Source organism: Trichomycterus rosablanca, chromosome 12 (genome assembly GCF_030014385.1).
Source record: "Trichomycterus rosablanca isolate fTriRos1 chromosome 12, fTriRos1.hap1, whole genome shotgun sequence".
In the NCBI taxonomy this organism is placed as follows: domain Eukaryota; kingdom Metazoa; phylum Chordata; class Actinopteri; order Siluriformes; family Trichomycteridae; genus Trichomycterus; species Trichomycterus rosablanca.
Genome location: NC_085999.1, coordinates 26,877,502 through 26,904,001, shown reverse-complemented (window position 1 = coordinate 26,904,001; position 26,500 = coordinate 26,877,502). Strand labels below are relative to the sequence as shown.

At 40.2% G+C, this 26,500-nt stretch overlaps 2 protein-coding genes across 2 annotated transcripts in view; one reads left to right on the top strand and one right to left on the bottom strand.

Moving 5' to 3' along the window:
- Window positions 1-9,450: 9,450 nt before the first annotated feature.
- On the bottom strand, window positions 9,451-22,240 carry nmi (N-myc (and STAT) interactor). The gene is made up of 9 exons (XM_063005881.1): window positions 22,123-22,240; window positions 21,908-21,973; window positions 17,264-17,422; window positions 16,250-16,366; window positions 15,235-15,403; window positions 14,138-14,244; window positions 13,274-13,460; window positions 11,031-11,134; window positions 9,451-10,822 (listed from the first exon to the last, which is right to left on the bottom strand). Exons 1-9 carry the CDS (start codon window positions 22,153-22,155, stop codon window positions 10,619-10,621), a joined length of 1,146 nt encoding a protein of 381 aa, XP_062861951.1. The 5' UTR covers window positions 22,156-22,240; the 3' UTR covers window positions 9,451-10,618.
- Window positions 22,241-24,401: 2,161 nt separating this feature from the next.
- Window positions 24,402-26,500, top strand: part of parp14rs3 (poly(ADP-ribose) polymerase family member 14-related sequence 3) — a 44,089-nt gene continuing 41,990 nt past the window's right edge. Inside the window, exon 1 of the mRNA XM_063005793.1 lies at window positions 24,402-24,579. Coding sequence (XP_062861863.1) covers window positions 24,408-24,579 — 172 coding nt within the window. The 5' untranslated portion in view covers window positions 24,402-24,407. The remainder of the gene's footprint in view (window positions 24,580-26,500) is intronic.

The window sequence follows — 26,500 nt, the reverse complement described above, 5'->3', positions numbered from 1 at the left end:
AGGTTATCTGGATCTGAGCTCATCACAGATCTGGACCAAAGGACAATGGAAACATGTGCTGTGATCAGATGAGTCCACATATTAGCTTGTTTTGGTATGGTTCTCCATACCAAAGATAAAAAGGACAATTTAGACTGATATCAGCAAAAGGTGCAAACGCCAACATGGGTGACCTGCATATGTGTAAATGTACCAGTCTCACAGAGATGTAAATTGAGATTTTACAAAGATGCCATCAAGGCAACTCAGCTATTCAGACCATCTAGAAATGTTCGATTCACCTCCTGGGTGCTAGTACAAAAAAAAGGGTGAATCAGGTCAAGCCAGGCTAATGGCCTGAGAGATAAGTAGGTGAAGGTAAGTGTAATAGTTGTTTTCAAATAGGTGGAAGCTGGTCAATATTTGAAGTTGTAGGTCAGCATTATTGGTTTTAATCAGATCAGATGAATCATAAACAAGTGACGTAGCAGTTCACACTTTACCTGCAGTCACTGTCTTAAAGGAGACTGTGCTTGAGTGGATTATGTTTTTGTACACCCACCTGCTGAAAAGATGCAAATGGTGGAGTTTCCACTCTAAAGAGCCCCTAGTTCTATGTGAATAGATACCATAAGGCTAATATTGTTTTTCTATAGCATTTAACTGAATTTGCCTCCTTCAAACTCATAAATTATTTAGTCTCAGGCAGTAATCTTATTGAAATGCCTGTGAAGAAGTTAAATAATTAATGAATTGATTCTTCCTTTCAGTCGCTTCGATTATTTTTTCCACTGGCTGTATTTGATTAACCATTTTCACATTTAAAAAGGAAATGCTTATGTTAAGTGCCGTATCTTATTCTGCCGGGACACTGGCAACCACCCATTACAATTTGTTTTATTTAGCAATGCTTGATGTAAGCTACAGAATCAGCCCAGCCAATCTCATGATTTGTATCCTATTTTAAATCTATAGAGGATTTTGAAATTGCAAGTCCACCATAGAAAGCCTTGTAATAAGCTTTGTATACTAGTGTAAGTTATGGTATTCTGTAATATTTTAATAGCTTATTTTGTAAATACAAAGTGGTGCGATATCACTGCAGCTGGGAGAGATTCTTACCCACAGTCAAGCTTTGATTGGTTAGATTTACATTATTCATATTAAAAAATAAAGATCAATATACACTGGCTGACTTATTAACTAAAATACTAATATGGAAGGTTGTCCTCCCCCCCGACACAGTCAACTGTCACTGTTTAGTGCTATGTGTGTGATATAACCACATGGGCAAGGGAATAGTTTGGCAAACCTTTGTCAAGCACTACAATACAGAGTAACATGCACAAATGCAACTTAGAACTTAACTGTGCAAAAAGAAGCCTTATGTTAACCATGTCTAAAAGTGGCATCAAGTTCTCTGGGCTCAGAGTCATCTGGGATGGGCCATCACACAGTAGAAAAATGTATTCTGGTCAGACAAATCAGTATTTCAGATCTTTTTTGGAAGAAAAAGACGTGTGCTCTAGACTAAAGACATCCAGACTGTTATTAGCAACAGGACAAAAAGCCTGACTTCTTCAAGCATTAATGCATAAAGGTACATTGACATTTTAGAGCAACATATTCTGCCTTCGGGACAACATATTGTCCAGGGACGTCCATGCATTTTTCAACAAGACGATGCAAAACCACATGCTGTACACATTACAAAGGCATGGCTGCAGAAGAAGAGGGTACTGGTACTGGACTGGCCTGCCTGCAGTTCTGACCTGTCCCCAATAGAGAATGAGTGAAAATATTTGAAACAAAAAAATGGCACAATGACATCCCTGTACTGTTTCACATCTTAAGACGTGTTTGCAGGAAGAAATGTGACAACATAACACCTGAAACACTAACACTTAGTATCCTTGGTGCCTTTCTAGTTAAATGTCTTTTTTGTGTGTAGGTAATGCAGTAATGGATGTATATTAACAAATTAAATGAAGTTGACCAGACAAAACATTATCTTGGGTTTATACTGTCTGTAGTAAAATGAAAAGTCAATCTAAATGTAAGAAACACTTTCTATTTGCATTTTTTGTATTTGGGATTGACTCCCAGCCTCTTGATGTAAACCCTCTTGTAAATAGTAATGGTGTAGCAATGCTAGTGCCTAACACTGATCAATATCTGCAGTATATTTAAAATAAAAAAGATAACTAAGATTGTATTACATTTTTAAATGGTGTCTCCAAGGTTGCAAGGTTTGGCAGGTATAGTGTACCCACCCAGCAAGACATTTTTTTCTAAATTAGCATCAATGAAAGGAACTGTGTCAAGCATTAGTTTTGTCTTCTTGTGACGATTTGTTTTGAAAGTATTATACACAAAAACCAAAACCATTTATTTGTTCTCTAACAATGGTACATAAGGTAGTGCTCAGATCCAGGACACATTTAATCCTAAACTCTGGGTTAGCTTTGTATTTGTACTGTTTGGTTATCTCTCATCACCCAGGTGCACTGTCAGATCTAAAATGCCAAAATGCCATAAGGTGTAAAGACAAGTAGGATGTTATTGTGTGTGTGATACCCTATGGTCATCACACACACACATAGTCTAGGATGTCTTCTGTTTTTTGCCCAGTTTTCCCAGAATAGGCCCTAATTTCAGAAGTAAATGAATGATGCAGTTAGCGTTTCTAGTGTAATGAGTTAAATGCCATTTAGGACTCAGACTCAGGCTGGTAATTCAAATGATGTTCCGTGGTAGTAAAGCTCCTGAATATGGCATCATTCATGACTCATATTGCGGGTGGATAAATGTGTCAGTGTGCAAATATCATGTAAATTCATTCAAGCTAATTTAGTTCCAGTTCTTACTACAGTTCACAGATAGTTACAGCTAACCACTGCCATCTAGTGCCAAAATAATATGTTTAAATTAATGTTCTAAATCTTAATACAAACAATAAAAAATAAATAGGTTTTTTTTGTGGAATAAAATGTGTATTTTAGTTAACTGTATGTGTGTGTGTTTGTTAAAAATATATTCTATTTAATACTGCAGCTTAATAAGTGATTTTTGCAGTTAATTAAAAAAAACTATATTTTTAAACTATTTGTTTATTATAAAAAAAAAAAAAAAAACATATACAGTAGACCCTTGACTTACAAATTTAATTGGTTCCGAAGGGCTGTTCTCAAGTCAAAATGTTTTCCCATAAGAAATCATGTAAATACAATGAATCCGTGCCAGACCTAAACCAACCTAACCCTTACCTAACCTTTCTAAAGTCTTAAATGGTCTTTGTTATAAATACAAGTATATTTTCCCTTAAATCTTAAATTATAGAATAGACATTACTGTAATAAACAATAATGAACAATACACAGTAGTACTGTACATAAAAACACACATCACATTTCAGTACAGTACGTGTGCTGTACCATACACCATAACACATTTCCTTTTTTTTTTTTTTTTTATAAAATGTATCTACCAGAAACAATAACTCTTACATTTCTCTATTATTTCCTTCTTTATTTCAGTAGTGTTGTATTTTGTAGGTGTAATTGCACGAAAGAAAGAATACTTTACTCAGCGATTTCCTTCTTCTCTCTCACTCACTGTCCCCTCTGTCTGATACACAGTGACATCTACTGGCAGGAGTAATTATACAACACAACAAATAGTGATTTTTTTTTTTTCATTTTCTTTACAAAATATAAAGAAAACACCAGAAAAACATTGTCCGCTGTCCGCTCACTGTATGTATTTATGTATGTATGTATGTATATATACAGTGTATCACAAAAGTGAGTACACCCCTCACATTTCTGCAGATATTTAAGTATATCTTTTCATGGGACAACACTGACAAAATGACACTTTGACACAATGAAAAGTACTCTGTGTGCAGCTTATATAACAGTGTAAATTTATTCTTCCCTCAAAATAACTCAATATACAGCCATTAATGTCTAAACCACCGGCAACAAAAGTGAGTACACCCCTAAGAGACTACACCCCTAAATGTCCAAATTGAGCACTGCTTGTCATTTTCCTTCCAAAATGTCATGTGATTTGTTAGTGTTACTAGGTCTCAGGTGTGCGTAGGGAGCAGGTGTGTTCAATTTAGTAGTACAGCTCTCACACTCTCTCATACTGGTCACTGAAAGTTCCAACATGGCACCTCATGGCAAAGAACTCTCTGAGGATCTTAAAAGACGAATTGTTGCGCTACATGAAGATGGCCAAGGCTACAAGAAGATTGCCAACACCCTGAAACTGAGCTGCAGCACAGTGGCCAAGATCATCCAGCGTTTTAAAAGAGCAGGGTCCACTCAGAACAGACCTCGCATTATTCGTCCAAAGAAGCTGAGTGCACGTGCTCAGCGTCACATCCAACTGCTGTCTTTGAAAGATAGGCGCAGGAGTGCTGTCAGCATTGCTGCAGAGATTGAAAAGGTGGGGGGTCAGCCTGTCAGTGCTCAGACCATACGCCGCACACTACATCAAATTGGTCTGCATGGCTGTCACCCCAGAAGGAAGCCTCTTCTGAAGTCTCTACACAAGAAAGCCCGCACACAGTTTGCTGAAGACATGTCAACAAAGGACATGAATTACTGGAACCATGTCCTATGGTCTGATGAGACCAAGATTAATTTGTTTGGTTCAGATGGTCTCAAGCATGTGTGGCGGCAATCAGGTGAGGAGTACAAAGATAAGTGTGTCATGCCTACAGTCAAGCATGGTGGTGGGAATGCCATGGTCTGGGACTGCATGAGTGCAGCAGGTGTTGGGGAGTTACATTTCATTGAGGGACACATGAACTCCAATATGTACTGTGAAATACTGAAGCAGAGCATGATCCCCTCCCTCCGGAAACTGGGTCGCAGGGCAGTGTTCCAGCATGATAATGACCCCAAACACACCTCTAAGACAACCACTGCTTTATTGAAGAGGCTGAGCGTAAAGGTGATGGACTGGCCAAGCATGTCTCCAGACCTAAACCCAAAAGAACATCTTTGGGGCATCCTCAAGCGGAAGGTGGAGGAGCGCAAAGTCTCGAATATCCGCCAGCTCCGTGATGTCGTCATGGAGGAGTGGAAAAGCATTCCAGTGGCAACCTGTGAAGCTCTGGTAAACTCCATGCCCAGGAGAGTTAAGGCAGTTCTGGGAAATAATGGTGGCCACACAAAATATTGACACTTCAGGAACTTTCACTAAGGGGTGTACTCACTTTTGTTGCCGGTGGTTTAGACATTAATGGCTGTATATTGAGTTATTTTGAGGGAAGAATAAATTTACACTGTTATATAAGCTGCACACAGACTACTTTTCATTGTGTCAAAGTGTCATTTTGTCAGTGTTGTCCCATGAAAAGATATACTTAAATATCTGCAGAAATGTGAGGGGTGTACTCACTTTTGTGATACACTGTATATATGTGCAATTAATGAAGATTGGCCACCAGACTGGTCCAATTTAGCCATGAAACCTCCCACACTAAAATGACAGGTGTTTCAGTTATTTTGTCCAACCCCTGTATATATATACAGTGTATCACAAAAGTGAGTACACCCCTCACATTTCTGCAGATATTTAAGTATATCTTTTCATGGGACAACACTGACAAAATGACACTTTGACACAATGAAAAGTAGTCTGTGTGCAGCTTATATAACAGTGTAAATTTATTCTTCCCTCAAAATAACTCAATATACAGCCATTAATGTCTAAACCACCGGCAACAAAAGTGAGTACACCCCTAAGAGACTACACCCCTAAATGTCCAAATTGAGCACTGCTTGTCATTTTCCCTCCAAAATGTCATGTGATTTGTTAGTGTTACTAGGTCTCGGGTGTGCATAGGGAGCAGGTGTGTTCAATTTAGTAGTACAGCTCTCACACTCTCTCATACTGGTTACTGAAAGTTCCAACATGGCACCTCATGACAAAGAACTCTCTGAGGATCTTAAAAGACGAATTGTTGCGCTACATGAAGATGGCCAAGGCTACAAGAAGATTGCCAACACCCTGAAACTGAGCTGCAGCACAGTGGCCAAGATCATCCAGCGTTTTAAAAGAGCAGGGTCCACTCAGAACAGACCTCGCGTTGGTCGTCCAAAGAAGCTGAGTGCACGTGCTCAGCGTCACATCCAGCTGCTGTCTTTGAAAGACAGGCGCAGGAGTGCTGTCAGCATTGCTGCAGAGATTGAAAAGGTGGGGGGTCAGCCTGTCAGTGCTCAGACCATACGCCGCACACTACATCAAATTGGTCTGCATGGCTGTCACCCCAGAAGGAAGCCTCTTCTGAAGTCTCTACACAAGAAAGCTCGCAAACAGTTTGCTGAAGACATGTCAACAAAGGACATGGATTACTGGAACCATGTCCTATGGTCTGATGAGACCAAGATTAATTTGTTTGGTTCAGATGGTCTCAAGCATGTGTGGCGGCAATCAGGTGAGGAGTACAAAGATAAGTGTGTCATGCCTACAGTCAAGCATGGTGGTGGGAATGCCATGGTCTGGGGCTGCATGAGTGCAGCAGGTGTTGGGGAGTTACATTTCATTGAGGGACACATGAACTCCAATATGTACTGTGAAATACTGAGAAGAGCATGATCCCCTCCCTCCGGAAACTGGGTCGCAGGGCAGTGTTCCAGCATGATAATGACCCCAAACACACCTCTAAGACGACCACTGCTTTATTGAAGAGGCTGAGGGTAAAGGTGATGGACTGGCCAAGCATGTTTCCAGACCTAAACCCAATAGAACATCTTTGGGGCATCCTCAAGCGGAAGGTGGAGGAACGCAAAGTCTCGAATATCCGCCGGCTCCGTGATGTCGTCATGGAGGAGTGGAAAAGCATTCCAGTGGCAACCTGTGAAGCTCTGGTAAACTCCATGCCCAGGAGAGTTAAGGCAGTTCTGGGAAATAATGGTGGCCACACAAAATATTGACACTTCAGGAACTTTCACTAAGGGGTGTACTCACTTTTGTTGCCGGTGGTTTAGACATTAATGGCTGTATATTGAGTTATTTTGAGAGAAGAATAAATTTACACTGTTATATAAGCTGCACACAGACTACTTTTCATTGTGTCAAAGTGTCATTTTGTCAGTGTTGTCCCATGAAAAGATATACTTAAATATCTGCAAAAATGTGAGAGGTGTACTCACTTTTGTGATACACTGTATATATACCTGTATATATATACACATATACAGAGAGAGAGAGAGAGAGAGAGAGAGAGAGAGAGAGAGAGAGACGGTTGGAGTGAACTTGTTCATGACGTCACATGTTTCGTGAATACAGCAGACATCCCAAGTCTCCCAGAAGTTCCGGTAGTCTCCCGCATATACATAGCGGCTCCCTGATGCCCGCAAGTCAGATAAAATCTCCCGGAATCTAGAACGAGCGGCCAAGAGCGTACACACACACACACACAAACGTGCACGCAGGCGGCACAGACTTTTTTTTCCCCGTTCGCGTATTAAATCCGTTATCTGTTATATAATCTAGCGCACTGTGTAGGGAACATAAATCAATTGTCTAATATACTGTCTAGTGCACTATGTAGGGAACATAAATCCGTTATCTGATATACAATTTAGTGCACTATGTAGGGAACATAATTATGTAATACACTATCTAGTGCACTATGTAAGGAACACAAATCATCATCTAGTTATACTTTCTAGTGCACTATGTAGTGAACATGAATGCGTTATCTAATACACTATCTAGTGCACTATGTAGGGAACATAAATCCGTGATCTGATATACAATCTAGTGCACTGTGTAGGGAACATAAACCAAGTGTCTAAATCACTATCTAGTGCACTACGTAGGGAACATAAATTCATATCTAAAATACTATCTAGTGCACTATGTAGGGAAAATAAATCCGTTAACTAATACACTACCTAAAGCATTATGTAAGAAACATAAGTCTATTATCTAGCACACTATCTAGTGCACTAAGTAAGGAACATAAATTCTTTTCTAATATACAATCTAGTGCACTGTGTAGGGAACATAAATATATTATCTTTCAAACTATCTAGTGCACTATGTAGTACACATTAATGTGTTTGTGACGCGAACAGTTAGCTTAGTAGCTCAGTTAGCAGCTCCTATAAGTTCTGTTATCACCCATATCCTTTGGTGTGTGCGAGAGGTTTTTTAGCTTTTGGGGGGTTTTTTTGGGCTTGGGGGATCAGGGTCGAGGTCCAGGGGTACCTCACTGAAATTAGTTTTTGCAACTTGGGATGTCTGAATACAGTATGTAACTTAAATTGGGGGGGGGGGGGGGGGGGGGGTATAAACACTGGTTCACATTAAAACTCAATAAAGGAACACAAAACTTAAAATGAGAGGTAAATCTCCTCTCTTATTGTTTTATATAATAAGCGAGTCCTTCCTGCTCTCTTTGTTGTATTGTAGTACTTATTTTTCTTTTATCTAATTTGATTATTTATTTGATTTATTTTCTTTTTACTTTCCCTACTAATGAGATTACCTCGGGCAGTGCCCTACAGTCGCCCCGCTATGCGGCTTGACGTTACCGGCTTTCCCTAGCGAGTCGGATTGGAACACCGCCGAGCTAAACGTCACTGCTGACGTATCGCAGTGCACAGAGATCAGACCCGAAAACTGGACCGCTGTTTTACTCTCTCTTCTCTCTCTCGGATGGCGCTTCCGAGGAGAGAAATGTCGCCCCAGAGAATAAACCTATCTTTCCCTAACAGAGGAGATTACCTCGGGCAGTGCCCTACCGTCGCCCCGCTATGCGGCTTGACGTTACCGGCTTTCCCTGACAGAATAAACAAGGTGCGACGGTAAATCCCGCTCTCTCTTCTGTTTAAATACAGGTCAGGGCGGGAGTTCTCCGTCCTCGTTAATGATCCGCAGCTGAACCCTATTGCGTCTGATACGCGCTGGTCTGACTGGGATTTGGAGTTCCCGCAGTCCGCGCACGCATGCCGCGACGGCGCCCTCTGCCGGCAATCTAGTAGTGATGGGTCGTTCACGAACGATCCGATTCTATTGAACGGCTCTTTATAATGAACGAAAAGAACCGAGTCGCGCCTCTGGGAGCCGTTATACAGTAGACCTTTGACTTACGAATTTGATTGGTTCTGAAGGGCTGTTCTTAAGTCAAAATGTTTGTTAGTTAAACCTATTTTTCCCATAAGAAATAATGTAAATAGAATTAATCTGTCCCAAACCACCCCCTTACCTAACCTTTCTAATGTCTTAAAAGGTCTTTTTTGTTATAAATACAACTATATTTTCCCTTAAATCTTAAATTATAGAATGAACATTATTGTAATAAACAATAATAAACAACAATACACAGTAGTACTGTACTGTACATAAACACACATCACTTTTCAGTACAGTACGTGTGCTGTACCATACACCATAATACATTGTATCTACCAGAAACAACAATAACTCTCATATTTCTCTATTATTTTCTTCTTTATTTCAATAATGTTGTATTTTGTAGGTGTAATTGCACAAAAGTATAACTTCCTTCTTCTCTCACTGTCCCCTCTGTCTGATACACAGTGACAGCTACTGGCAGGAGTAATTATACAACAACAAATAGCATTAGATTGTTTTATTTTCTCACCACTACACTTTCTCTGCAAATTCTTTGGGGCCATTTTAACATAGAATTTTACAAAATATAAAGAAAACACCTAAAAAACACTGTCCGCTGTCCGAATGTTCACTCTATATATACAGTATATATATATATATAGAGAGAGAGAGAGAGAGAGACGCTCGGAGTCAACTTGTTCGTGACGTCACATGTTTTGCGAATCAGTTCGTAATCCGAAATTTGTTTGTACGTTAAGTTGAAAAAGATTGTTCGTAACCCGAAATCTTCGTATGGTAAACCGTTCGTAACTCTAACCGGTCTACTGTATCGGGGTACCCAGTAGCGCCTCCCGCTGCCTGAAAAAAAAGAACGAAGAGCCATTTTTTTGAACGGCTCTTTAAAACAAACAGAGCCAAAAGATCCGTCTCTCTTCAAAGAGCCATAATTCCCATCTGGTGTACAGCTGGAACCCTTACAATTACCTTGTTTAAAAGCTTAACACAGTAATGTTAAAGCTGGATCAATCACATTTACAACATTGTTTTGAACACTTGGAAAGCAGAATCACCACCTGTTGAATTACAAAGCTTTTTATTTAATTTTAGCTAATCCTTGATTAATGAATGGTTTTTGCATAGAATAAAACATGCTTATTGTGCTTATATTTTTGGTTCATCATTAAACAGTGTTCATCTCATTACAATCATTTCATTACAGTAGCTACTCAGCCCTGAGTACTATTTTCATAATACTACTACTGTAGACTATTTTAGCACAAGTGGTAAAGGAACGCAGAGAGCATAGGGTGTTCACCACTTGTCAGTGTAAGGAAGCGGCCGAAGACTTCACACGTCAAAGGAGACGTCTGCATCCACATAGATCTTTCATTGACATAAAGGCAATTAAGAGGACAGGCACTTTATCTAAAATCAGTTTTGCAAAGAGCCCTGATTGCTTTAAGAAAGAACCTGATTGTTATTAAGGCATTAATTAAAAAGAAGAGGTTAAATTCAGCATTTGCAGAGAATTTGCTTATTGGGCTTCCATTTGAGCACAGTCCTCACAGAAGAAAGCTCTCAGATCCCTTTTTGACAGATATTTAATGCTCTCCACTTCTCCTCCATAGTTGCTAGGCTTCTGGAAGTGGATCTCCAAATGATCCTGCATATCTTCTTCATCCGATACTTCCGGAATGTCCTTCAGCAGCAAGGTACGCTTCGGGACTCCTGAAAATGACTATAACAAAAAAAAAAAAAAAGCAGAATCAGAGACATGGACTGATTGAGTCAGGTGTGGTGATAGTGTAGAAGGGGCCAAAATGTACAGTTCCTGACCAGGTATCATTAAATAAGATTCATGTTCACATCTCAGGATTACTGAGTATGTTGTGTTGGTCAATATTGACAGGATTGGACAAAACAAGACACTATCAGAGGTCTGTTACCTGAAACTTCTTCAGCTGGTATTCAAACAGTGGTTCCACACTGACCACAATCTCTTTACCAACATCTACGTAGAACTTTCCTTTTAGAGTCAAATTCTCTGCAACTGGAAGTAAATGAGAAAAATATATCTTAGTCAAAATGCATTTTAGATACTAAAGATAAAAGTAAAAAAATGCTCAAGCTGTCACCACTCGAGGAGGAAGCACCGATCAGCCATAACATTAAAACCATCTCCTTGTTTCTACACTTACTGTCCATTTTATCAGCTCCACTTTCCATATAGGAGCACTTTGTAGCTCTACAATTACTGACTGTAGTCCATCTGTTTCTCTGCATGCTTTGTTAGCCCCCTTTCATCCTGTTCTTCAATGGTCAGGACTCTCCCAGGATTACTACAGAGCAGGTATTATTTAAGTGGTGGATCATTCTCAGCACTGCAGTGACACTGACATGGTGGTGTGTTAGTATGAGTGGATCAGACAAAGCAACAATGATTTACACTCAAGTCTAATCATTAAGAGATGTACAGGGTGTCCCAAAATGAACTGACATTTGAAATTTGCCGCCATTTTTTCGCGGCAAAACCACAGTAAGAGATTTTTAAATTGCTGTCATTAGTAAACGTTGAGGTAAAATCATGAAAAGGTACACAATTGAACAACGCATAGAAATTCACTTTAAAAATGTAAATTGGCCACCAAGATCATGTGACTTGACGCCGTTAGACTTCTTTCTTTGGGGTTATCTTAAGGATAAAGTGTACACCAGCAAACCACAATCCATTGAGGACCTCAAAGAAGAAATTTGACACAACATTGCTGAAATTTCTCAGCAATTATGTCAACGTGTCATGGAAAATTTCATCAAAAGAGTGAACATGTGCTGCCACGGTCGAGGCGGTCATTTGTCAGATGTAATAAAAATGTATGTAAATAAAAAATGTGTTTTATTAAAAAATTAAAATGTCAGTTAATTTTGGGACACCCTGTAGTAGGGCGAACGTAAATAAAGAAATGGTTTCTGTGATTGACCTTTAGAACCTAATTAGGGGCGGACCAGTCTTGTGAGGTCAGCCTCTATCTCTTAATGATATTTTGATTCCAGGGAAAGTCCCTGGAACACTTGGCTGTTAATGGCACTGAAACTGAGTGTAGCTACGCCCACACCAAAGTGCCAAAGTCTAGCCCTTAGACTTTTCCTCCTGATAAACCCAACCCAGCTTTCTGTAGTCAAGAGAAGTAGAATCTATTACACAACATCCATGCAAATGTCAGCAAATAAGAGAAACCCATTGCTCACTTTCACAAACTGTCCACATATTTATTCAGTCTAGCTCAGTTTAACTAAAAGTTCTTACCCTGGTAAACGTAATACTTATTTATAAAGCATATAATGTGTTTTCTGCAAACAAAACACAGAGCTATAGCATTAATGAAGTCTTATAAGGCGACCTTTTGGCCATAATATCTTAAGATGCTTGTTCTTGGTCGAACTATTTTTTACACTGTTCTTACTTTAAGCTCCACCTATGCGATGCATGACTGGGTTACAATATTTCAACATAGTTTGTTTATGCACTTATGAGCACTTATGTTCCCACCGTACTTTAAGCCAAAATATCCCAACAGATTCTTTAGACTTGCCCAAGTCTGGTCCTATAACACTAGGAATGGACGAATCAGTAACCCTGGGACCTTGGTCAGATAGATACATCTGGGTTATCTGAATTCACTCACTCACTCACTCACACCGCTTATCCAATCAGGGTCGCGGGGAGGGGGAGGACTGGAACCTATCCCAGCTTTTCAATGGGCACAAGGCACACAGTAACACCCTGGACGGGGTGCCAGTCCATCACAGGGCAGATACACACACATACACACACCCATTCACTTACGCAATTCAGTGTCTCCAATTAACCTGACTGCATGTTTTTGGACTGTGGGAAGAAACCTACACGGACACAGGGAGAACATGCAAACTCCGCACAGAAAGGACCCGGACCGTCCCACCTGGGGATTGAACCCAGGACCTCCTTGCTGTGAGGCGACAGTGCTACCCACTTAGCCACCATGCCGCACTATCTGAATTCATTATTCATAATTATGAAATTGGCCTCCATTCGTTCGGCAAGACTGTTCAACAGATTTTGAAGTGTACCTGTGGGAATTTGTGCCAATGGCATCAAAAAATGAATATTAGGATTGCAAGCTCAATAAGAAGGTTTGTAATGGAAACAGACCTCCAGTATTAACGAAGGTAATGTAGCCTGTTTCTGTCTTCGGGTCATACTCCAGTTTCTCCACCTCCCCTCCACCACGACTCGGCTTCGAGAAGCTCAGCTCCAGCCTGTCCCTCATTCGTTCCACTGGCAGAATAGGAGGAGCATTTGAGAACTTGATGGTCCTCTTTGACACCTTAATATGCACCTGTGGACAAAAAGATGTGATCAGGGTCAACTCTGGTCAAATCTTAAAAAACTACAAGCCGCTCAGGTGGCGCAGCGGTTAAAACACACACGCTGCAACCGGAGCTGGATCTCGAGTACGTCGTATCGAATCCAGCTCTGCCTTACCAGCAGAGGCTGAGCGGCTATATGAACAACGATTGGCCTGTTGTACAGATGGGCGGGACTAAGGTCGAAAGTGGGTCTCTCTCTGTCAGAATGGTGCGGTTACGACCTCTGCTGGCTGATTAGAGGCGCCTACACGGAGATGAGGAAGGAGTGCTCTTAGGGTGTGTCTCTCCGCACGCAACGCTAGGTGGCGCAACACTCGCCAATGTGAGGGTGGCAAGACGTATGCGGCTTGCTGCTCACGTGTCGGAGGGGATGTGGGTTAGCTTCGATCTCCTCGGTCAGGGCAGGGATCGGCATAGACACAGCCAATGACAAAACACAATTAAGAAATGGTTTGAGACACAGACAATGACTGAGACACAGCCAATGACAAAACACCATTAAGAAATGGTTGTAGGAAACCATTTTTGAACTTTAAATATGAACAGATGACCACTAGTTTGATGACAATAAGGTGCTTTTTTCTAAGTTGTGGTAAGAAAGATGAGAAGATATTAGAATATAATCAAACCAAATGATTTACTGCACCTCAAACTTCACAGAAGGCTGGAGAGCTAGGGGGCATGGCTTCACTTCAACCCGGTTTGTGTCGCAGGTCACAGTGCACTTTGACAGCTTGAGAATCTGATCCGTCACTGGAATAAAGAAGGTGCAAATATTTTTGGTTAAATGGGTACAAACTATATCATGAAAAGTATGTAGAAACATGTTTTGATTATTTAGTTTTTATGTTTCAGCCACACCAATAAAACAAGTCTTAAATAAGTTTAATATACACCGATCAAGCATAACATTATGACCACCTTCCTAATATTGTGTTGGTCCCTCTTTTGCTGCCAAAACAGCCCTGTAACTGTGATGCACTGTGTATTCTGACACCTTTCTATCAGAACCAGCATTAACTTCTTCAGCAATATGAGCTACAGTAGCTCGTCTGTTGGATCGGACCATACGGCCAGCCTTCGCTCCCCACGTGCATCAATAAGCCTTGGCCGCCCATGACCCTGTCGCCGGTTTACCACTGTTCCTTCCTTGGACCACTTTTGATAGATACTGACCACTGCAGACCGGGAACACCCCACAAGAGCTGCATCACTATCAACTTTAAAGATAAAATATTCACTTGCTGCCTAATATATCCCACCCACTAACAGGTGTTTGTTTGTTTGTTTGTTTATTTGGATTTTTTACTTTTTGGTTACATTCAGGACAGGTAGTTAACTCCACACAGAAAGGACCCAGACCGCCCCAGCTGGAGATCGAACCCAGGACCTTCTCATTAACAGGTGCCGTGATGAATTTATTCACTTCACCTGTCAGTGGTCATAATGTTATGCCTGGTTGGTGTATAATGCACATTATATGGTATGTAGTTTCTATTTCAGTTGAGTTTATTACATTAAGAATGACATCACTGAAAAAAGCAAATCCTCAAAATGTACTGATTGCAGCACTAAGAGTTTTAGCCTATCCAACCGGCCAAATAACATAGAAGTGTTGAAGTGTCCAGATACTTTTTAGAAAATCCATGAATCAAATGCATTAGTCTAACTGCCTGTTTAAATAGATACTTGTTGAAAACGTACACAAATTATTTATTGTGGAAAGACTGTATCAAACTGTACCTTTCTCTTCCTCAAAGGTGATGAGAGCTTGGCCACCTTTTAACAGGATCGATGGCCTCTGTCTAATGGCGAACACGGCACTGATGTCTTCATTGTTGTCCTCAGAAGATTCCTCTTCTTTTTCTACATGAGTAAACTTCATTTTCTTTTCAGGGATCTGGGCATTGATCTAAGAATGTATGGTAAAGCTGTTTAATATTTTATGTTAACAATGAGTGTTGTTTAAACACTCACACTTAATACCATACAGCATATGTGTCAAACTCAAGGCCCGCGGGCCAAATCCGACAGCTTAAAAGACGTATGATTGTTTTAAAATACAACGTAAAATCGTATATAAACTGCATCTCCCACAATGCATGCCGATTTTGTGACCCACAAAGTGACCGCATCCTGCCACTAGATGGCAGTGTTTATACATCAGCGTTTAACTGAGGCGGTTTTCCAACAAGTGATGTTGAGAAATATTTACAAATAATCCCAAAATGTACAAGAAGAGATAACTGAAGCAGAAGGAGGTAATTTAATGAAAGATGGGAAAGTGAAAACAAGTTTGTGCTTCAAGAAGAAAAACCGGTACGTCTCTTGTCTTATGAGGCCGTGTCTGTGGTAAAGGAGTACAATATTTACTTTAATTTCCTTCAGGATCAATAAAATTTCTATCTATCGATCTATCTATCTATCTATCTATCTATCTATCTATCTATCTATCTATCTATCTATCTATCTGTCTATCTATCTATCTGTCTATCTGTCTATCTATCTATCTATCTAAATGTAGATATACATTATAAATATACAGTGTAAATTTGCCATTTTGACAGCAAACACAGAATTTAGCCTCGAAGAAAAACAAAAAATTGTCCAAGATTTAAAAGGCAGACTGCAATCACAGCAGGATACGTTACAATCGGCCCTTTGAGGGCCACCATAATGCAGACGTGGCCCTCGGTGAAAATGAGTTTGACACCCCTGCCATACAGTGTATCCAGCATATGGATTGTAGAACCAGTACCTTGAATCTTTGTTGCAAAGTGTCTGTTTCATCCTGCTTGGACTTGAGCTCCTCTTTATATCGCTGCAGTTTTTTCACCAGATCCTCGTTAGCTTTTTTAAGGCTAATTATTTCTTTCTGTTACAAAATAAATAAGTCAAACATAATACAATTAATAAGTGAGGTAATAGAAGGCATAAACAGCAAGTATACGAAGACATATTTTATCCTAAACAACATCCTGTCATTCCTCTGGGTTTTTTTTTTTACTTCATAAATGTCTTTTTATTCTCCATTTTTGAAACATGTTATATCATTATTGTTGTTGTTTGCCTGACTTGGTATCCTTTGAAAGTCAGGTTTGGAACTAATGCATATAAAGATATTAATCAGTATGTATGATGTATAAACATATAACCGCGCCTACCAACCTAGAAATTTATACAACAACATGTTATACAACAACTATGTGTTAAAAGTTACTATGTTACTGTGTTTGAAAAGTTGATCTTTATAAAACTTTGCAACTGGTCAGGATCCTGATCATCATTGTGTAATGGTTTATATTATTGCTTTCAAAGAATGGACTTTGATTATTACAGTGGGCAGCACTGTCGCCTCACAGCAAGAAGGTCCTGGGTTCGATCCCCAGGCGGGGCGGTCCGGGTCCTTTCTGTGCGGAGTTTGCATGTTCTCACCGTGTCTGCGTGGGTTTCCTCTGGGAGCTCCGGTTTCCTCCCACAGTACAAAAACATGCAGTCAAGGTTAATTGGAGACACTGAATTGCCCTATAGGTGAATGGGTGTGTGTGTGTGTGTGTGTGTATGTATGTCTGCCCTGCGATAGACTAGCACACCGTCCAGGGTATTACTGTGTGAGAGAGTGAGTGAGTATTTCTTCCTAACTTTTGAGACAAAAATACATATTACAATGGATCTTTGTTATAATTAATAAGCAACACTTTGAAAACAAAAGGTGTTAAAAATAATTAAAGGCTGCATAAATACATGCAAATATTAAGGATAGTAAACATACTTGTAGATCTTGCATTTGTTTGCCATGGCCGACTACAATTTGCTCTTCAGCTTGCAGAAGATCTGCTGTCTCCTGCTGAGCTTTTTTCTTCATCCCATCAGTCTCCATTTTCTCCAAGAATAACCTGGATTTTTCTGTGTCCGCAGCCTCCATCAATTTCTAGAAAATTAAGTATTATAAAATGCAAAAAATACACATTGTTTATTTGAAGCAACATTTGCTGCCCTCAAGACAACATCTATTCCAGGGACATCCATGCATTTTTCATATAACAATGCAAAACTACATGATGCACACTTGATACATATGCATGGCTATGAAAGAGAGGTACAGAGGGTACAGGTACTGACCTGCCCCCTATAGAGAATGAGAAATATTAAGTCAGAGTAAATGTAAGAACCACTATTATTTATTTGCATTTTCCATACCACCTTAAGTTGGGGTTGTAAAGCACAGTACTAATCTAACTGCAAAGTAGCCTGTCATACTAATCACAAACCACATCGAGTTCCATACCTGTTAGACAAAGATAGGAATATGGGGGCGCAGATTTACCAAAACTGGACAGTAAAAGGTTAGAAAATCAGTGCCTGGTGTCATATGTGTTTGATCTCTGTTTTGCACTGTGTTAACAGTGCAGGCTAATAGTAGTGGGGTAATAGTGTGGGGAATAGCACACGTAGATGAATAGAATATAGATAGATAGATAGATGGATAGATGGATAGATGGATAGATAGATAGATAGATAGATAGATAGATAGATAGATAGATAGATAGATAGATAGATAGATAGATAGATAGATAGATAGATAATACAGTAAACCCTTGAGTTATGAACGGTTTACCATATGAACATTTTGGGTTACGAACAATCTTTTTCAAGTTAATGTACGAACAAATTTTGGATTACGAACCGAAATTCGCGAAACATGTGACGTCTCTCTCTATATATACAGTGTATCACAAAAGTGAGTACACCCCTCACATTTCTGCAGATATTTAAGTATATCTTTTCATGGGACAACACTGACAAAATGACACTTTGACACAATGAAAAGTAGTCTGTGTGCAGCTTATATAACAGTGTAAATTTATTCTTCCCTCAAAATAACTCAAAATACAGCCATTAATGTCTAAACCACTGGCAACAAAAGTGAGTACACCCCTAAGAGACTACACCCCTAAATGTCCAAATTGAGCACGGCTTGTCATTTTCCCTCCAAAATGTCATGTGACTCGTTAGTGTTACTAGGTCTCAGGTGTGCATAGGGAGCAGGTGTGTTCAATTTAGTAGTACAGCTCTCACACTCTCTCATACTGGTCACTGAAAGTTCCAACATGGCACCTCATGGCAAAGAACTCTCTGAGGATCTTAAAAGACAAATTGTTGCGCTACATGAAGATGGCCAAGGCTACAAGAAGATTGCCAACACCCTGAAACTGAGCTGCAGCACAGTGGCCAAGATCATCCAGCGTTTTAAAAGAGCAGGGTCCACTCAGAACAGACCTCGCGTTGGTCGTCCAAAGAAGCTGAGTGCACGTGCTCAGCGTCACATCCAACTGCTGTCTTTGAAAGATAGGCGCAGGAGTGCTGTCAGCATTGCTGCAGAGATTGAAAAGGTGGGGGGTCAGCCTGTCAGTGCTCAGACCATACGCCGCACACTACATCAAATTGGTCTGCATGGCCGTCACCCCAGAAGGAAGCCTCTTCTGAAGTCTCTACACAAGAAAGCCCGCAAACAGTTTGCTGAAGACATGTCAACAAAGGACATGGATTACTGGAACCATGTCCTATGGTCTGATGAGACCAAGATTAATTTGTTTGGTTCAGATGGTCTCAAGCATGTGTGGCGGCAATCAGGTGAGGAGTACAAAGATAAGTGTGTCATGCCTACAGTCAAGCATGGTGGTGGGAATGCCATGGTCTGGGGCTGCATGAGTGCAGCAGGTGTTGGGGAGTTACATTTCATTGAGGGACACATGAACTCCAATATGTACTGTGAAATACTGAAGCAGAGCATGATCCCCTCCCTCCGGAAACTGGGTCGCAGGGCAGTGTTCCAGCATGATAATGACCCCAAACACACCTCTAAGACGACCACTGCTTTATTGAAGAGGCTGAGGGTAAAGGTGATGGACTGGCCAAGCATGTCTCCAGACCTAAACCCAATAGAACATCTTTGGGGCATCCTCAAGCGGAAGGTGGAGGAGCGCAAAGTCTCGAATATCCGCCAGCTCCGTGATGACGTCATGGAGGAGTGGAAAAGCATTCCAGTGGCAACCTGTGAAGCTCTGGTAAACTCCATGCCCAGGAGAGTTAAGGCAGTTCTGGGAAATAATGGTGGCCACACAAAATATTGACACTTCAGGAACTTTCACTAAGGGGTGTACTCACTTTTGTTGCTGGTGGTTTAGACATTAATGGCTGTATATTAAGTTATTTTGAGGGAAGAATAAATTTACACTGTTATATAAGCTGCACACAGACTACTTTTCATTGTGTCAAAGTGTCATTTTGTCAGTGTTGTCCCATGAAAAGATATACTTAAATATCTGCAGAAATGTGAGAGGTGTACTCACTTTTGTGATACACTGTATATATACAGTAAGCGAACATTCGGACAGCGGACGGTGTTTTTTCAATGTTTTCTTTATATTTCATAAAATTCTATATTAAAATGGCCGAAAAGAAGCTGCAGAGAAAACGTTGTTGTGTTGTATAATTACTCCTGCCAGTAGGTGTCACTGTGTATCAGACAGAGGGGACAGTTAGTGAGAGAGAAGAAGGAAGTGCGCTGAGTAAAGTATTTCTTTTTTCGTGCAATTGCACCTACAAAATACAACACTAATAATAGAGAAATATAAGAGTTATTATTGTTTCTGGTAGATACATTTTATAAAAAAAAGAAGGAAATGTATTATGGTGTATAGTACAGAACACGTATTGTACTGAAATGTGATGTGTGTTTATGTACAGTACAGTACTACTGTGTATTGTTGTTTATTATTGTTTATTACAGGAATGTATATTCTATTATTTCAAGATTTAAGGGAAAATATACTTGTATTTATAACAATAAAGACCATTTAAGACATTAGAAGGGTTAGGTAAGGGGGTGGTTTGGGAGGTCTGGCACGGATTAATTCTATTTACGTTATTTCTTATGGGAAAAACAGGTTTAACTGCCAAACATTTTGACTTAAGGACAGCCCTTCAGAACCAATTAAATTCGTAAGTCAAGGGTCTACTGTATACTAAACTGCTGTAAAGTGTTCATTGCAGTATATATTAACAGATGTGTAGTATAGTCTTTATAAACAGAGTGCTAGATCTGAGACACATTATGCTGTGTCTCTATATTGCTGCTGACCATGCAGACATGGAAATGACTTTACCGTGTACTTTACCGGCCTCTCTAGGCATTAGATCTGACAAAAAAAACAACTTTGGTATGTGGTAGAACAACAAGATTTGCTGTGTGAATAGCAATTGATTAATATATGGCAATAACATGATGCAGTCTTGTCAACATGGACCACAACCTTAGAGAAATGTTTCCAACTCTTGGTGGACTTTGTTCTACAAAGAACTGAGGCTTGAAAGTAGATGGGTTCTATACCCATTTTGTTCCCAAAGAAGTGACAGCTGGTAATTTGTCCAATGTGAGGATGTTATGGCTTTTATAACAGTGAAACTATGCTCCTAAAGACACAAATATGGTAGATAGGGCAGTTGTAGCCTAATGGTTAAGGTACTGGACTAGTAATCCAAAGGTCGCTGGTTCAAGCCCCACCACTGCCAGGTTGCCACTGTTGGGCCCTTGAGCAAGGCCCTTAACCCTCAATTGCTTAGACAATATACTGTAGCGTCAGTGGGAGGAGCCGTGGTATCCAGGCTTACCGTCAGCGTGTATCCCAGTGTGGGAGACTGGGTGGCTGCGGTGAGAGCTGGATAGGTAGCTTATATGTTTGTCTGTTGTATGGATGTATGTGTGAATGAATGAGTGTACGTCCTAAACCACTGAGAGAACTGCCAAGGGCAGCTCACTCGAGGTCCCGACGCTCGTCTTCCTGCTCGCCGGCGCCACATTGGTGTCAGAAGTGGGATTGCGATGTCTGGGTGGCTTTGGTAGTTCGGTGGGCCAATATGCCCGATCTGTCTGAGTGCGCTGGCCCCGGGGTTGTTGCGAGGGCATGGAAAGCCAGGTGCAGCAGGGGTGTTGAAACAGCGGCTCGGCAGTGTAATGGGGTGAGGTCCGGACATGGAGCCACCCAGTGGTCGCTGGTGAGTAGGTCACCGGGACGGTTGACCTTTAGGGAGGGGGCTATGTAGCGTCAGTGGGAGGAGCCGTGGTATCCAGGCTTACCGTCAGCGTGTATCCCAGTGTGGGAGACTGGGTGGCTGCGGTGAGAGCTGGATAGGTAGCTTATATGTTTGTCTGTTGTATGGATGTATGTGTGAATGAATGAGTGTACGTCCTAAACCACTGAGAGAACTGCCAAGGGCAGCTCACTCGAGGTCCCGACGCTCGTCTTCCTGCTCGCCGGCGCCACAATACTGTCACAGTACTGTAAGTCGCTTTGAATAAAAGCGTCTGATAAATGCCGAAAATGTAAATGTAAATATACTATGGTAAACTTACTCTCAATTTCTCCAACTCATTCTTTGCGTCGGTCAGCTCCTGTTCTGCTAGTGTGTCTGTTTCAAGCTTGGACCATGTAATAAAAAAGACAGCCATTTAAAAATGGTTATATTTTTATAGACTGGTTCTATTTTGGTTATAGACTTTGTTTCGAGACAAACATCCGCCAATAAAGTGGAGAATAATCGAGAACATTTAAGCAGCTGTAAACTCACCTCTCCGTTCGTCTGCCCTTTTAAATCAGACATACTTAAAACCAAACCTATACTCGCTGCTTCCCAGAAACAAGTAAATAAACTAAAATATTTTTAAGCTAATTGTAGCTTTACGCCCTGACAGGACTGCGTAGATACAACAATGCTTTCGATATCGAAAGTTTGTTCGGTGTTTTCCGAGAATCACACACCAGTTGTGTTTCGTTTGCGAACGAGTCAGCTCTTCGAGTCGGCTCTTTTAAATGAATGTTGGGAGCCGACTCGTGGTTAAGAATCAAACAGGTCCCTTCTGTTTTCGCAACAGGAATGAAATAAACAGAACCTAGGCTGAACCAACACCTAGTACTGATGTCAAGTAACCTGTTCTATTAGTTTCTACAACAACAATTACACATAATAATAATAATAAAAATATTTGAACATTTTATTTTATATACTACCTTTTAATTATAATTATTATTATATTTTATTATAATAATTATTACAATTATTTGTATAATTACTATTACCAATTATAATATTTATATAATTATCGTTATTATTTCATACATTACAAACATTTTGTAAATAAAAAATTTAATACATTTTATCGTAACTTTATTTCCTTGACTGCTCCCGTTACATTTACATTTACATTTTCGGCATTTAGCAGACGCTGTTATCCAAAGCGACTTACAGTACTGTGACAGTATACAATCTAAGCAATTGAGGGTTAAGAGTCTTGCTCAAGGGCCCAACAGTGGCAACCTGGCAGTGGTGGGGCTTGAACCGGCAAACTTCTGATTACTGGTCCAGTACCTTAACCACTAGGCTACAACTGCCCTAGTTAGGGGTAGCCGGCAGATCGTGATCATTGGTTTGTCACAGTTTTTACGCCGGATGCCCTTCTTGACACAACCCTCCCTATTTATCCGGGCTTGGGACCGGCACTACAATGCACTGGTTTATGCATCCAAGCGGCAAGGTACCTTTAGGACAATTCAGTGTCTCCAATTATCCCGGCTGCTTGTTTTTGGACTGTGGAGGAAACCCACACAAACATGGTAAGAACATGCAAACTCCGCACAGAAAGGACCCATACCGCCCTACCGGGGGATTGAACCCAGGACCTTTTTTTAATTTATATATTTTTTTCCCTCTTTTTTCCCCAATTTTTATCCCCCAGTCTAGTCGTGTCCAATTACCCTGATTGCGTCCTCAATACTGATTCGACCCTTCACTGCTGACTGAGGACGCCTCTGAACTGACATGCACCCCCTCCGGTACGCACAGTCAGTACAGACTGCATTTTTCACCTGCACAAGTCGAGTTCATACACTTGACGGGCACTGTGTATGGAGGGACACACCCCCATCAGCATTATTCCTCAGCCCTGTGCAGGCGCCATCAGTCAGCCAGCAGGGGCCGCAGTCGCACCAGTTATGAGGACCTATGATCCGACTTTTTTTTTTTTTTACCCTCTAATCCTGAACAACAGCCAATCATTGTTCATGCACCCGCCCAGCCCAGTCAGAAAGGCAAAGCTGAGATTCGATACAATGTATTCTTGCTGTGAGGCGACAGTGCTACCCACTTAGCCACCGTGCTGCCCAAATACATTTTAGCGTAACAAATGCAATTTAAGTCTAAACACCTTGAGTCAAGTTCTTGTAGGCAGTTGTAGCCTTGTGAGTAAGGTACTGGAGTAGTAATAGAAAGGTCGCTGGTTCAAGCCCCACCACTGCCAGGTTGCCACTGTTGGGCCCTTGAGCAAGGCCCTTAACCCTCAATTGCTTAGACTGTATACTGTCACAGTACTGTAAGTCGCTTTGGATAAAAGCGTCAAATGTCAGAATGTCAATGTCAAGTTGAAAATGGTATTTGAAATCTTCCACGTTAGTTCAATTAATTAAAAGTTGGTTCTTATTTATTTGTAGTGATTTATTATTCATTTTATTTTATTGTTATTTAAACCTAACTTAGATCCAGATTTTGATTATAAAATGCGAAGTTTAAAGTCAGCTTTATAACGTACTGCACTTTTTTTCTCTTCATGTGACAGGAATAATAAAGATTATTGTAAACAGTATTATTGTAAACGCCAGTGAGCCGAAAGAACCGACTCTTTCTAGTGAGCTGAGCTGACTGAATTGATTCATTTAAAGAGTTGAAAAGCTCCTTACAGTAAATGAAAGTGAAAGTAACCGTCAGGAAACCCTGTATCATTTAACTCTGATTCACTGGCACAGTGATGACACGTCTCATAGATCATTTCTAGTTTAATTTTAGCAAAAAAAAAGTACGTCATGGACGAGAAAACGTTGATTTTGGAGGGTCTACCAGTGGAGTTAGACATGGTGAGGTCCAAACTTGAGTTGTATTTCAAAAACAGAAGAAAATCAGGAGGAGAGGTCCTGCAGATCCGAGAACATCCTGAAGACAAGCAAAAAGCCCTTCTTGTCTACACCAATGAAAATGGTAAATCTAGTTTTTTTTTTGTTCTATGTACTTGTATGTTCTATGTATATATAATGTATATATACAGTATATACAGGGGGGAAAATAAGTATTTGATCCCCTGCTGATTTTGTAAGTTTACCCCCTTACAAAGACTTGAACAGTCTATAATTTTTATGGAAGGTTTATTTTAACAGAGAGAGACAGAACATCAACAAAAAATCCAGAAAAAAAAATTAAATAAAAGTTATAAATTAATTTGTATTTAATTAAGGGAAATAAGTATTTGATCCCCTACCAACCAGCAAGAATTCTGACCCCCACAGACCGGTTATGTGCACAAAAGGCACACAAATTAGTCCTGTCCCTGTATAAAAGACACCTGTAACAGAATCAGTTTCTTCCATTCAAATCTCTCGACCACCATGGGCAAGACCAAAGAGCTATCAAAGGACGTCAGGGACAAGATTGTAGACCTGCACAAGGCTGGAATGGGCTACAAGACCATCAGCAAGAAGCTTGGTGAGAAAGAGACCACTGTTGGCACGATAATTCGAAAATGGAAGAAATACAAGATCACAGTCAATCGCCCTCACTCTGGAGCTCCATGCAAGATCTCACCTGGTGGGGTAAGAAAGATTCTGAGAAAGGTGAGGTCAGCCCAGAATTACACGGGAGGAGCTTGCCTTCCATAAAAATTATAGACTGTTCAAGTCTTTGTAAGGGGGTAAACTTACAAAATCAGCAGGGGATCAAATACTTATTTTCCTCACTATATATATATATATACTGTATATATATATATATATATATATATATATATATATATATATATATATATATATATATATATATATATATATACTTTCAAGCCTTTATTTGTTTAATTTTTATCAATTAATTTTATAAATTATTTATTATTATGAATTATTTATTATTATGAATTATTTATTTATTATGAATTATTTATTATTATTATAATTGTTAATTATTTGTTATTGTTAATAATTATTAATTATTATAATTTAGAGATAAAAAACAATATTAACAGTCTGAAGTGTTGTATGGAATACTACAACTGGAATGGAATAATAATCATCATCATAATATAATTTTTATTGTCTGTAATACTTTCTATTATTAATTGGTATTTCACAGGCTATTAAAAATACTTGACTATTCAAGTTTGTTACGATATTTAATGCTTATAATTTTTTTTATCAGTTAATATTGGTTATTTTGGTCGCTCAGGTGGTGCAGCGGTAAAGTACGCTAGCACACCAGAGTTGGGGTCTCGGAAACATCGTATCGATTCTCAGCTCTGCCTTTCCGACTAGGCTGGGCGGCTGCATGAACAACTATTGGCTGTTGTTCAGGGTTAGTGGGTAAGAAAGTCAGATCATAGGTCCTCATAACTGGTGCGATTGCGGCCGCTGCTGGCTGACTGATGGCGCCTGCACAGTGTAACGATACAGACTGAGAATAGACGCTCGCAGATTTTAATCAAATAAACTTTAATATATAAGGGCAAACCAAAAACCGTAGTCAAAACACAAACGCGGGTCAAAACCAAATGATAAACAAACCGAAACATCAAACCGAAAACGCAGACATCAGAGGGCACATTATAGGAACAGCAACGCCAGCAACCTCATCTACCCCCAACTGTTGCAACAGTCTCAAACAGTGGTGGTAGGTGGGGTCTGGAACTGTCAATCAGCTGTCCAGAAAGCTGACTTTATCTCAGCTTTTGCACTTTCTCACAGCCTTGACTTCCTGGCACTGACTGAGACATGGATCACCACCGAGAACTCAGCAACACCAGCAGCCTTATCCTCTGCCTACACCTTCTCTCATACACCGAGAGGATCTGGTAGGGGTGGAGGTACAGGTTTGCTCCTGACCAGGAAATGGCAATTCACTACTGTGAATGTTTCTCACC

Coding starts and splice junctions, on each gene's coding strand:
- nmi (XM_063005881.1), bottom strand. CDS start 22,155: ATGTCTGATTTAAAAGGGCAGACGAACGGAGAG. Junction 17,423..21,907: donor ATGAGTTGGAGAAATTGAGA/GTAAGTTTACCA, acceptor TTAATTTTCTAG/AAATTGATGGAGGCTGCGGA. Junction 16,367..17,263: donor AACAAATGCAAGATCTACAA/GTATGTTTACTA, acceptor ATTTTGTAACAG/AAAGAAATAATTAGCCTTAA.